This window comes from Leptodactylus fuscus, chromosome 1, assembly GCF_031893055.1.
Source record: "Leptodactylus fuscus isolate aLepFus1 chromosome 1, aLepFus1.hap2, whole genome shotgun sequence".
Classification (NCBI taxonomy): Eukaryota; Metazoa; Chordata; class Amphibia; order Anura; family Leptodactylidae; genus Leptodactylus; species Leptodactylus fuscus.
Window position 1 is genome coordinate 16,379,120 of NC_134265.1, and position 12,772 is coordinate 16,391,891.

The 12,772-nt window shown below is 46.5% G+C and overlaps 1 protein-coding gene across 1 annotated transcript; it reads right to left on the bottom strand.

The window, feature by feature from the left end:
* Window positions 1-2,215: 2,215 nt before the first annotated feature.
* RIMOC1 (RAB7A interacting MON1-CCZ1 complex subunit 1) lies at window positions 2,216-5,646 on the bottom strand. The gene is made up of 6 exons (XM_075262353.1): window positions 5,540-5,646; window positions 4,671-4,768; window positions 4,353-4,493; window positions 3,161-3,289; window positions 2,939-3,053; window positions 2,216-2,622 (listed from the first exon to the last, which is right to left on the bottom strand). Exons 1-6 carry the CDS (start codon window positions 5,628-5,630, stop codon window positions 2,378-2,380), a joined length of 819 nt encoding a protein of 272 aa, XP_075118454.1. The 5' UTR covers window positions 5,631-5,646; the 3' UTR covers window positions 2,216-2,377.
* Between the last annotated feature and the right edge of the window lie 7,126 nt (window positions 5,647-12,772).

The window sequence follows — 12,772 nt, forward strand, 5'->3', positions numbered from 1 at the left end:
TTTCTCATTACTTTCAGTCACTCTGCTTTGGAGCAAAAGCTGCAACAAAACATGCAGCTATTCCCCAATGTGTGACCTCCGCCTAAAGAGAAATTGGCACAAGAGCAGCTTAACAGTGGTGAACAAGCCGAAGATCATGGCCAAGGTCCTGTGACGTGCTGGAACACTGATGGTCAGTTTGGGTTTGGTGGATGTCTGAAGCCTGCCCCCTACTGTACAATGTAGGAAGGAGGAGGTGTAATGGTAAAGGTTGCTTCCACCTTTGTGGAGGGTCTTAGACATGGGTGGGTTGAGTTTGATGGTGACACAAAGCCCCATCCAACATCTCCGATTACGCAGAATGAAGCTTGAGGAGGTTTTGTCTGATACAACAGCAAAATGTGGGAGGAGCTCCTTCATTAAAGGGGTTAGCCAGGGCACCTTAATTGATGACCTATCCTAAGGATAAGTCAAAAGGCAGGGGCGTAACTACCGTGGTAGCAGCAGTAGCAGCTGCCACAGGGCCCGGGCCATTAGGGGGCCCGGTGACAGCCGCTACCGCTGCGGTTTTTTTTCAATAGGCAGTTACGGGCCCTATTCACTTGCCGATCCTGGCTGGGCCGGGATCGGCAAGTGACACCGCGGGCCCCACAGGGGCTATCATTATACTCGGGGGTCTTTGCAGACCCCCGAGTATAATGACCGGCGGATCGGGAGAGGTAATAAACAAACTGTTACTTACCTCTCCGCGATCCTGCCAGGCCTCCGTCCTACTGTTGTCTGACGTCACATGAACCCAGCATGCTTCCCGGGTCATGTGACGTCCGACGTCATTAACGAAGGACGCGAGAGGAGGACAGCACAGGAGCCGGGGAACAGGTAAGAAGCAACAGTGGTTTTTTCTTTAATGTTTTTATTCCCGATTTAGTCTCCGATTATTATACTCTGGGGTCTGAAAAGACCCCAGAGTATAATAATTGTTTATGGGTGTCCACAGAGGGACACTATTGGGGTTAACACTGTGTGTGCAGGGGACACTATTGGGGTTAACACTGTGTGCAGGGGACACTATTGGGGTTAACACTGTGTGTGCAGGGGACACTATTGGGGTTAATACTGTGTGTGCAGGGGACACTATTGGGGTTAATACTGTGTGTGCAGGGGACAGTAAGTAAGGGACATAATAGAGTGCGGAGGAGGGGGTCAGTCGAGGTCTTCGGCGTCAGTTGGGATGGGGGGGGGGGGGGTCCCATGCCAAAAGTTCGCCACAGGGCCCCGCCATTCCTAGTTACGCCACTGGTCAAAGGTCAGCAGGGGTCTGCTTAATCCGCAGCATTTAGGTGATCGCTGTACGGTGTATAGTGGCTGTGCTTTGTATCGCTGCTCAGCTGCTTCACTTGAAAGGGTACTGAGCTGTAACCAGGCACTATGACAGATGAATGGCACATCACATGACCTGTAAAGCTGAAGCGGTGTTGGGTGTTTGACTCCTGTGGATCTACAACTGATAATAGGTCATCAATTAAAGTCCTAGACATCCCCTTTAACCCTTATGACACTGGTATGACGTGCATTAGAAGCCGATATGGGTGTGATGGTCAGGGGTTCACATACTTTTCACCACTAAGTGTAGGGCTCCTCCATGCATCTGCTTTATGAGATATTCCTGTGTCGGCCATTATAAATCCATCACTTTAGGGGAGCACACAGCGCCTCACAGAGGTACCAGAGGGTGACGCCATTTACAGGTCCATTATACAGATGTCTACAGGCTGAGCGTGTCGCTGTCACAATGTCTGAAATCTCAGGGCGCATTCACACTGGACAGTCCAATCTACATCCAGTTTTGAATGTTTTTGGTGCAGTTATTGATATTACAGGTGCAACAGGTTCTCACTGTAAATTTAAGAAAGTACCAAAACTGCACCGTGTGAATGCACTTTATAGGAGTTTCAGGCCTTAAATCGAATTTTCATTTTTTCGAGCTGCTAGTGGATTGGCGGCATGTGCAGGACCGATCCTATACAAGGGATAGGAGCGGTACAGCGCCCCCGTCTAGTGAATACTAGAACTACACCTGTCCACTGGCACTTGGAGGCTGCTGCAACGGCTGATCTGTGCAGGATCCGGGTGTCAGACCCTACAGATCATATAACGATGGACAAGTCATCAGCATAAAAACTTGATTTGAGGCCTAAAAGTAGGAATAAAACCTAAAAAAAAAGGAAGTGTCAAAGTTTTCTATTCTTGTGCACACGTCATGACACAGGATATTATTAACCCTTCACATGCCAGGTGTCTGCAGCTCATCTTGAAGAGTCCATCACTCCTCTCTTTACGTGTAACCTTTCACATCTGACCCCGTTCCTGTATACAGTGACCGGATCCCTCCACACGATCACACGGCCTCGTCCTTCAGATACTGTAATATCTTCTTTGCGTTCTGGGTGCTCCATCCTTGTCCTCGCAGGGGCCCCTCACATGCACCCACATAAGTGTCCAAAACTTTCTCCCCAATGTCTTTAAAGTGAGGGTCCCCTGTGTGGGGTGAGGGCGGCTCGGCGTCCCTGCAGTATCTCAGCGCCCAGTAACACATCTCGCCGCAGTACATGAGAGCCAGCATGTGGACGTCGCTGAAGATCCCTGCAAGGAAGAGAAAGATGGAGGGCGAGAGGCGCTGTGGTCGCTGTACACCCCACCCTTCGTCTTGTACACTGTTATGTACGTGCACTGCAAGTGTCTTGGTAGGGTCGTGTTCACACAACGTCTGTACAAAACCTGGGTGTAGTGATCTGAACTGGCAGCCCCATAGGGGGTCTCTTGTGTTACTAGTGCAGGTCACTATCCCTGGGATCAGGTTGGGATCAGACTGTATGATGCTCGTGGCCTCTATGCTGGATTTTGCAAAAAGCACAATGTGTGAACACAGCCTTAGCATTGCCATCCCTGTAGCCCTTACCTTTCTCCAGAAGGGCGGCAGTATTTACATCCTGAAACGAAACCTTGTCATCCAGCTGGACAGGATTCCGCGTATGGAGCATTTTCAGCAGGTACTGGACGCCATCTTGAAGACACTGGGTGATAAGAGATGGATTTAGTAGCATCAAAGTGGTTCCTTAAAACAGAAGGGGGGGGATGGGCACAGGACTGCAGTCACAATTTCAGCCATCATCATCAGTACCTGGTGGAAGGCTCCGGGGTCCCTCAGCTGCCACCTCTCCCGCTCCCCCACGGTATGGCAGTACATATACAGCAGCGCTCCTCGCCTCCACTGAAGACATTCCTCAACTTCTACATCAAGAACTACATTCTGTAAAAAGATCATTTCCTTTCTTAGTAACATTTAGGGATGTCGTTATGAGAAATTTTTAATTGTCACCGCCTGATGCCCCTTTATCTAAAGGCAGAAATCCGCTGCCCAGGGCCAGAAACCCGGCTCTCACCAAGGCAGGGGCAGTACTGTGGGGTAATACTGCATCGTGCATGGATCCTGTTTAGGGAGCTGTGACCCTGACTCTCTGCAGAGGATGGGAAGCGTTTTGTAAGGGGATGGTGATAAGTGACATAGAGAGACGAAAACGAGGGCACCAATAGATATGGCCAATTCAGGAGTGCACCGAAAAGCTCATTTATATTATGGAATACATATATCTATAGTGGATATAATAATAACCTATCTATCTGCAGGGCTGGGGTGATATACTGGGTCTGGTGACGGTAACCTATCTATCTGCAGTGCTGGGGTGATATGCTGGGTCTGGTGACACTAACCTATCTATCTGCAGGGCTGGGATGATATGCTGGGTCTGGTGACAGTAACCTATCTATCTGCAGGACTGGGGTGATATGCTGGTTCTGGTAACAGTAACCTATCTGTCTGCAGGGCTGGGGTGATATGCTGGTTCTGGTGACACTAACCTATCTATCTGCAGGGCTGGGGTGATATGCTGGGTCTGGTGACAGTAACCTATCTATCTGCAGGGCTGGGGTGATATGCTGGTTCTGGTAACAGTAACCTATCTATCTGCAGGGCTGGGGTGATATGCTGGGTCTGGTGACAGTAACCTATCTATCTGCAGGGCTGGGGTGATATGCTGGTTCTGGTGACACTAACCTATCTATCTGCAGGCCTGGGGTGATATGCTGGTTCTGGTGACACTAACCTATCTATCTGCAGGGCTGGGGTGATATGCTGGGTCTGGTGACAGTAACCTATCTATCTGCAGGGCTGGGGTGATATGCTGGTTCTGGTGACAGTAACCTATCTATCTGCAGGGCTGGGGTGATACTGACACTGTCCACATAGTGTTCTCCAACAATGACATGACACTACAACTCTCAGCATGCCCAGCAGTAATATCAGTAATCCTGACCTGCTGGTGATCTCCTCCGGCCAAACTCTCCGGCTCTGACAACATTTCTATAAGTTCTCGCACTTTCTGCAGGGAATCATCTCCGGGGAATTCTTCATCTACCAGACAATTTTCTTCAAAGTAAGTAATGTCTAGTAGCGCCTGCCGCAGGGAAGAGAAGGAAGTACATGCCATTAATATGATATCACTCCCCAGAGCTGCCCATAGAGTTACATTGAGCGAAGCAAGCTACAGTGGACAGTAACTGGACCCAACTGAAACCGCCTGGACCCGTCCTGCCTCATGTCTGTGGTCCATAACACCGGGGGGCCCCTTTACCTGACTGTAGAGTCCCAGACATGAGGGGTGGTCAGCGCTCTCCGCACACGCGGCCTCCAGTCTCTGCAGCGCAGTAAATGCCTTTAGTAAAGCCGCATCTAACAAAGGACAGAAGAGAAAATATCAAATATTCACATAACAGTAACTCATCATACTGAGAACCATGCTGGGACTTGTAGTCCCACAGCAGACAGGTGTCCTGCAGGGTGGGGACTATATATATATATATGCACAGCCTCAACCTTCTACGCCATCAGAAGACAACTGTACCACCTCAAACCACCGGTGAGGGTCTGGCTGAAGATATTTGACGCAGTCATCTCCCCGATCCTTCTCTATGGCAGTGAGGTTTGGGGCCCAGCCACCTACCCAGACCAGTTAAAGTGGGATTCCAGCCCAACAGAGAACTTCCACTTGGAGTTCTGCAAATACCTGCTCCATGTCCATCGCAACACCACCAACATGGCCTGCAGGGCAGAGCTAGGCAGGCTCCCCCTATGGCTCACCATACAGAAGAGGGCGCTAGCTTTCCAGGCACACATCCAGGGGAGCGACTCCTACCCCCCATCACCCGTCTACCCCCATACACTCCGATACCAACATGCCCCAAACAAGAATGACAAGACCCTAAGGACACCCAAACCCCCAAATCCTGTACCCATCCCCCTCCACCCGCTTTTTGCTTTGGCAACACCAAATGTTTCATTCTCTGGTAATGCCAATAAAGCTCATTGTATCCTGACAGAGCATTGCTGATCTATGTACAGGTAACAAGTCCTCCAGCAGGGGGCGCAGTAATAGTGCAGACAAGGGGCTCCTGTGCTCCTGCTCAGCCCCTCTTGCCCCTGTCTTCTGCCCCTCGGTCTCACCTCCTCCTCCTCTTCCCTCCTGCAGCCTCTCCCATCTCTCCCTCAGTCTCCCGGCTCTGACCCTCCACTCCGAACTGCAGGAGGACGCCATGTTTACAGACAGAGTCACATGGGCAGCGGTCACGTGACCAGCGGGGGGGGCGGGGTTACCAGCAGTGAGAAGTGACGTAATGCTGAGAGAAACAGAGGAGGAGCCAGGGAGACAGGACTGGTGTCACCTCCAGCCGTGTACTAGTGATATAATACTGCCCATGTACTAGTAATACTGCCCCCTGTACTAGTAATACTGCCCATGTACTAGTAATACTGCCCCCTGTACTAGTGATATAATACTGCCCATGTACTAGTAATACTGCCCCCTGTACTAGTGATATAATACTGCCCATGTACTAGTAATACTGCCCATGTACTAGTAATACTGCCCATGTACTAGTAATGCTGCTACCCTGTACTAGTAATATAATACTGCCCATGTACTAGTAATACTGCCCCCTGTACTAGTAATACTGCCCATGTACTAGTAATACTGCCCCCTGTACTAGTGATATAATACTGCCCATGTACTAGTAATACTGCCCCCTGTACTAGTAATATAATACTGCCCATGTACTAGTAATACTGCCCATGTACTAGTAATACTGCCCATGTACTAGTAATACTGCCCCCTGTACTAGTAATATAATACTGCTCCCTGTACTAGTAATATAATACTGCCCATGTACTAGTAATACTGCCCATGTACTAGTAATACTGCCCCCTGTACTAGTAATACTGCCCATGTACTAGTAATACTGCCCCCTGTACTAGTGATATAATACTGCCCATGTACTAGTAATACTGCCCATGTACTAGTAATACTGCCCCTGTACTAGTAATACTGCCCCCTGTACTAGTGATATAATACTGCCCATGTACTAGTAATACTGCCCCCTGTACTAGTGATATAATACTGCCCATGTACTGGTATAACTGCCCATGTACTAGTAATACTGCCCCCTGTACTAGTAATACTGCCCATGTACTAGTAATACTGCCCATGTACTAGTAATACTGCCCCCTGTACTAGTAATACTGCCCCCTGTACTAGTAATGCTGCTACCCTGTACTAGTAATACTGCCCATGTACTAGTAATACTGCCCCTGTACTAGTAATACTGCCCATGTACTAGTAATGCTGCTACCCTGTACTAGTAATATAATACTGCCCATGTACTGGTATAACTGCCCCTGTACTAGTGATATAATACTGCCCATGTACTAGTAATACTGCCCCTGTACTAGTGATATAATACTGCCCATGTACTAGTAATACTGCCCATGTACTAGTAATACTGCCCCCTGTACTAGTAATACTGCCCATGTACTAGTAATGCTGCTACCCTGTACTAGTAATATAATACTGCCCATGTACTAGTAATACTGCCCATGTACTAGTAATATAATACTGCCCATGTACTGGTATAACTGCCCCTGTACTAGTGATATAATACTGCCCATGTACTAGTAATACTGCCCATGTACTAGTAATATAATACTGCCCATGTACTGGTATAACTGCCCCTGTACTAGTGATATAATACTGCCCATGTACTAGTAATACTGCCCCCTGTACTAGTAATACTGCCCATGTACTAGTAATACTGCCCCCTGTACTAGTGATATAATACTGCCCATGTACTAGCAATACTGCCCCCTGTACTAGTGATATAATACTGCCCATGTACTAGTAATACTGCCCCCTGTACTAGTGATATAATACTGCCCATGTACTAGTAATACTGCCCCTGTACTAGTAATACTGCCCATGTACTAGTAATACTGCCCCCTGTACTAGTGATATAATACTGCCCATGTACTAGTAATACTGCCCATGTACTAGTAATACTGCCCCCTGTACTAGTGATATAATACTGCCCATGTACTAGTAATACTGCCCATGTACTAGTGATATAATACTGCCCATGTACTAGTAATACTGCCCCCCTGTACTAGTGATATAATACTGCCCATGTACTAGTAATACTGCCCCTGTACTAGTGATATAATACTGCCCATGTACTAGTAATATAATACTGCCCATGTACTAGTAATACTGCCCCCTGTACTAGTAATATAATACTGCCCATGTACTAGTAATACTGCCCCTGTACTAGTAATATAATACTGCCCATGTACTGGTATAACTGCCCCTGTACTAGTGATATAATACTGCCCATGTACTAGTAATACTGCCCCCTGTACTAGTGATATAATACTGCCCATGTACTAGTAATACTGCCCCTGTACTAGTAATATAATACTGCCCATGTACTGGTATAACTGCCCCTGTACTAGTGATATAATACTGCCCATGTACTAGTAATACTGCCCCCTGTACTAGTGATATAATACTGCCCATGTACTAGTAATACTGCCCCTGTACTAGTAATATAATACTGCCCCCTGTACTAGTAACAGAGGAGGAGCCAGGGAGACTGTGCTGGTGTCACCTCTAGTCATGTACTAGTGATATAATACTACCCATGTACTGGTATAACTGCCCCTGTACTAGTGATATAATACTGCCCATGTACTAGTGATATAATACTGCCCATGTACTAGTGATATAATACTGCCCATGTACTGGTATAACTGCCCCTGTACTAGTGATATAATACTGCCCATGTACTGGTATAACTGCCCATGTACTAGTAATACTGCCCCCTGTACTAGTAATATAATACTGCCCCCTGTACTAGTAACAGAGGAGGAGCCAGGGAGACTGTGCTGGTGTCACCTCTAGTCATGTACTAGTGATATAATACTACCCATGTACTAGTAACAGAGGAGGAAGCAGGGAGACAGTACTGGTGTCACCTCCAGCCATACTACCCCATGTACTGGTATAACTGCCCCTGTACTACCAATACTACCCCTGTCCTAGTAATACTGCCCCATGTACTGGTATAACTGCCCCTGTACTACCAATACTACCCCTGTCCTAGTATAACTGCCCCCTGTACTAGTATAACTGCCCCTGTACTACCAATACTACCCCTGTCCTAGTAATACTGCCCCATGTACTGGTATAACTGCCCCTGTACAACTAATACTACCCCCTGTACTAGTATAACTGCCCCCTGTACTAGTATAACTTCCCCCTGTACTAGTAATACTACCCCCTGTACTAGTATAACTGCCCTCTGTACTAGTATAACTTCCCCCTGTACTAGTAATACTACCCCATGTACTAGTATAACTGCCCCCTGTACTACTAATACTACCCCATGTACTAGTATAACTGCCCCCTGTACTAGTATAACTTCCCCCTGTACTAGTATAACTTCCCCCTGTACTAGTAATACTACCCCCTGTACTAGTATAACTGCCCTCTGTACTAGTATAACTTCCCCCTGTACTAGTAATACTACCCCATGTACTAGTATAACTGCCCCCTGTACTAGTAATACTACCCCATGTACTGGTACAACTGCCCCTGTACTACTAATACTACCCCGTGTACTAATATAATTGCCCCTGTACTACTAATGCTACCCCCTGTATTAGTAATTCTACCCCCTGTATTAATATAACTGCCCCTGTATTGCTAATACTACCCCCTGTACTAGTAATACTACCCCTATACTAGTATAACTGCCCCCTGTACTAGTAATACTACCCCCTGTGCTAGTAATACTACCCCTATACTGGTGTCACTGCCTCATCTACACACGTGGACAAAATTGTTGGTCTTCCTCGTTTTATGAAAGAAAACCCCACAATGGTCACAGAAGTAACTTTTATCTGACTAAAGTAATAATAGGTAAAAATTCTATGAAAGTGAACAAATGAAAGTCAGACTTTGCTTTTCACTTCACCAGAATTTTTTTTAAGAATAAACCTCATGACACGGCCTGGACAGAAATGACGGTTCAGTAACTTAATATTTTGTCGCACAACCTTTTGAGGCGATCGCTGCGATCAGAGGTTTCCTGTAACAGTCAGTGAGACTTCTGCCCCTCTCAGCAGGGATTTTGGCCTCCTCATGAGCAAACTGCTCCAGGTGTCTTGGGTTTGGCCTTCTCCAGACGCCATGTTTCAGCTCCTTCCAAAAATGCTCCATAGGATTTAGGTCTGAGATCATAGAAGCCACTTCAGAATAGTCCAATGTTTTCCTCTTCGCCATTCTTGGGTGTTTTTAGCTGTGTGTTTTGGGTCATTACCCTGTTACAAGACCCAAGACCTGTGACTGAGACCAAGCTTTCTGACACTGGGCAGCAAACTTCTCTCTAGAATCCCTTGATAGTCTTGAGATTTCATTGTACCCTGCACAGATTCAAGACACCCTGTACCAGATACAGCAAAGCAGTCCCAGAACATAACAGAGCCTCCTCCATGTGTCACAGTAGGGACGGTGCTCTTTTCCAGATAGGCTTCATTGTTCCATCATTTGTGTGTGTGTGTGTGTGTATATATATATATAATATATATACACTCACCGGCCACTTTATTAGGTACACCATGCTAGTAACGGGTTGGACCCCCTTTTGCCTTCAGAACTGCCTCAATTCTTCGTAGCATAGATTCAACAAGGTGCTGGAAGCATTCCTCAGAGATTTTGGTCCATATTGACATGATGGCATCACACAGTTGCCGCAGATTTGTCGGCTGCACATCCATGATGCGAATCTCCCGTTCCACCACATCCCAAAGATGCTCCTCTATTGGATTGAGATCTGGTGACTGTGGAGGCCATTGGAGTACAGTGAACTCATTGTCATGTTCAAGAAACCAGTCTGAGATGATTCCAGCTTTATGACATGGCATTGCATTATCCTGCTGAAAGTAGCCATCAGATGTTGGGTACATTGTGGTCATAAAGGGATGGACATGGTCAGCAACAATACTCAGGTAGGCTTTGGCGTTGCAACGATGCTCAATTGGTACCAAGGGGCCCAAAGAGTGCCAAGAAAATATTCCCCACACCATGACACCACCACCACCAGCCTGAACCGTTACCGATACAAGGCAGGATGGATCCATGCTTTCATGTTGTTGACGCCAAATTCTGACCCTACCATCCGAATGTCGCAGCAGAAATCAAGACTCATCAGACCAGGCAATGTTTTTCCAATCTTCAATTGTCCAATTTCGATGAAATTGTAGCCTCAGTTTCCTGTTCTTAGCTGAAAGGAGTGGCACCCGGTGTGGTCTTCTGCTGCTGTAGCCCATCTGCCTCAAAGTTCGACGTACTGTGCGGCGTTCAGAGATGCTCTTCTGGCTACCTTGGTTGTAACGGGTGGCTATTTGAGTCACTGTTGCCTTTCTATCAGCTCGAAACCAGTCTGGCCATTCTCCTCTGACCTCTGGCATCAACAACGCATTTCCGCCCACAGAACTGCCGCTCACTGGATGTTTTTTCTTTTTCGGACCATTCTCTGTAAACCCTAGAGATGGCTGTGCGTGAAAATCCCAGTAGATCAGCAGTTTCTGAAATACTCAGACCAGCCCTTCTGGCACCAACAACCATGCCACGTTCAAAGGCACTCAAATCACCTTTCTTCCCCATACTGATGCTCGGTTTGAACTGCAGGAGATTGTCTTGACCATGTCTACATGCCTAAATGCACTGAGTTGCCGCCATGTGATTGGCTGATTAGAAAGTAAGTGTTAACGAGCAGTTGGACAGGTGTACCTAATAAAGTGGCCGGTGAGTGTATATATATATATATATATATATATATATATATATATATATATATATATATATATATGAGCCTATACCCCGACAAGGTTCACCCGTCTTCCAACAAACTCCGTTGCTTGTCGAGCACAATGTAGAACGTGTCTAAAGTGGTTGATAAGCTGATGGGTTCCAGTCTCGTCGCCCAGATTTCTGGTGTATTTTCAGTAATAAATCGGTACCACTATGTTTTTTTTGTGGAGCAATTCTGCAAAATTGACAGAAATCTAATAAAAAGTGATAATATTGTGGAGCTGTTCATCCCAGATAAATGGGGGGGATTTGTTTATAATCCAGTCTTAATCCATTCCCCCGCTGGGCAAAGAACTGAAGTCTATACCAGAGGGGACTGTCACACTGAATTTCCCCATGGTGGGACTATTAAAGGATTATCTAGCTTATCTTATCTTATCGAGATCTAGTATAAATCATTTCAGTTTTCTGCGGTGAGTTATAGTAAATTTGCCGGGCCCCACCCTGGCCCATCTTGGCAGCTACTGTAATACGTGTGATATGTGAATGATGACTGGTCTTCAATGTGTCATCACCGTTCATACAGCGCTCACTACATTTGTACATGTACGGCTATGGGCTCTGTGTGTGACTCATCACTTGACTGCTCTAGCCCCACCCCTGAGCTTCCCAGTCCCACCCCTGAGCTTGCTGCTCCAGCCCTACTATTAGCATTTATAATAAATTTACAGTGCGGCTGGTAACACATTTTTGGGATCTCTCTTTCCAGTTGATATCTCCATAGAAAACCTGTAATGTCACTCCTGGGTTCACATGCTAAGTGTTATTTTTCCCTACAGTGCCTCCGCAGGAAAGTGATGAATTACATCTAAAATGATCAATATACTGTATTATTTCTAAGCTAAGAGCTGTGCTCGATATAGTATGATGTTATGTAAACCCTATTCTCCTGAGGGCTCACAGTCCCCTAAAGACCCTATGGATAGAGATTGTCTATTGTAGATAAACCGTCAAAGATCCCTCATGCCTGGTTATTAAGGCTACAATACCTCAGAAATTGACCAAAAATAGTAACAAAAACATCACTGTCCCTATACTGGTATCACTGCCCCTATACTGGTATAATTGTCCCTATACTGGTATCACTGTCCCTATACTGGTATCACTGCCCCTACACTGGTATCACTGCCCCTACACTGGTATCCCTGTCCCTACACTGGTATCACTGCCCCCTATACTGGTATCACTGCCCGCTATACTGGTATCACTGCCCGCTATACTGGTATCACTTTCCCCTATACTGGTATCACTGTCCCTATACTGGTATCACTGTCCCTATACTGGTATCACTGTTCCCTATACTGGTATCACTCTCCCCTATACTGGTATCACTGCCCGCTATACTGGTATCACTGTCCCTATACTGGTATCACTGCCCCTATACTGGTATCACTGTCCCTATACTGGTATCACTGTCATGTACAGACTGCCAGATATTAAAGGAGATCAAAGACTTTTAACCAGCCTTAGTATGGTGA

Coding starts and splice junctions, on each gene's coding strand:
- RIMOC1 (XM_075262353.1), bottom strand. CDS start 5,630: ATGGCGTCCTCCTGCAGTTCGGAGTGGAGGGTCAGAGCCGGGAGACTG. Junction 4,494..4,670: donor GTCTGGGACTCTACAGTCAG/GTAAAGGGGCCC, acceptor TCCCTGCGGCAG/GCGCTACTAGACATTACTTA. Junction 3,054..3,160: donor ACCCCGGAGCCTTCCACCAG/GTACTGATGATG, acceptor CTTATCACCCAG/TGTCTTCAAGATGGCGTCCA.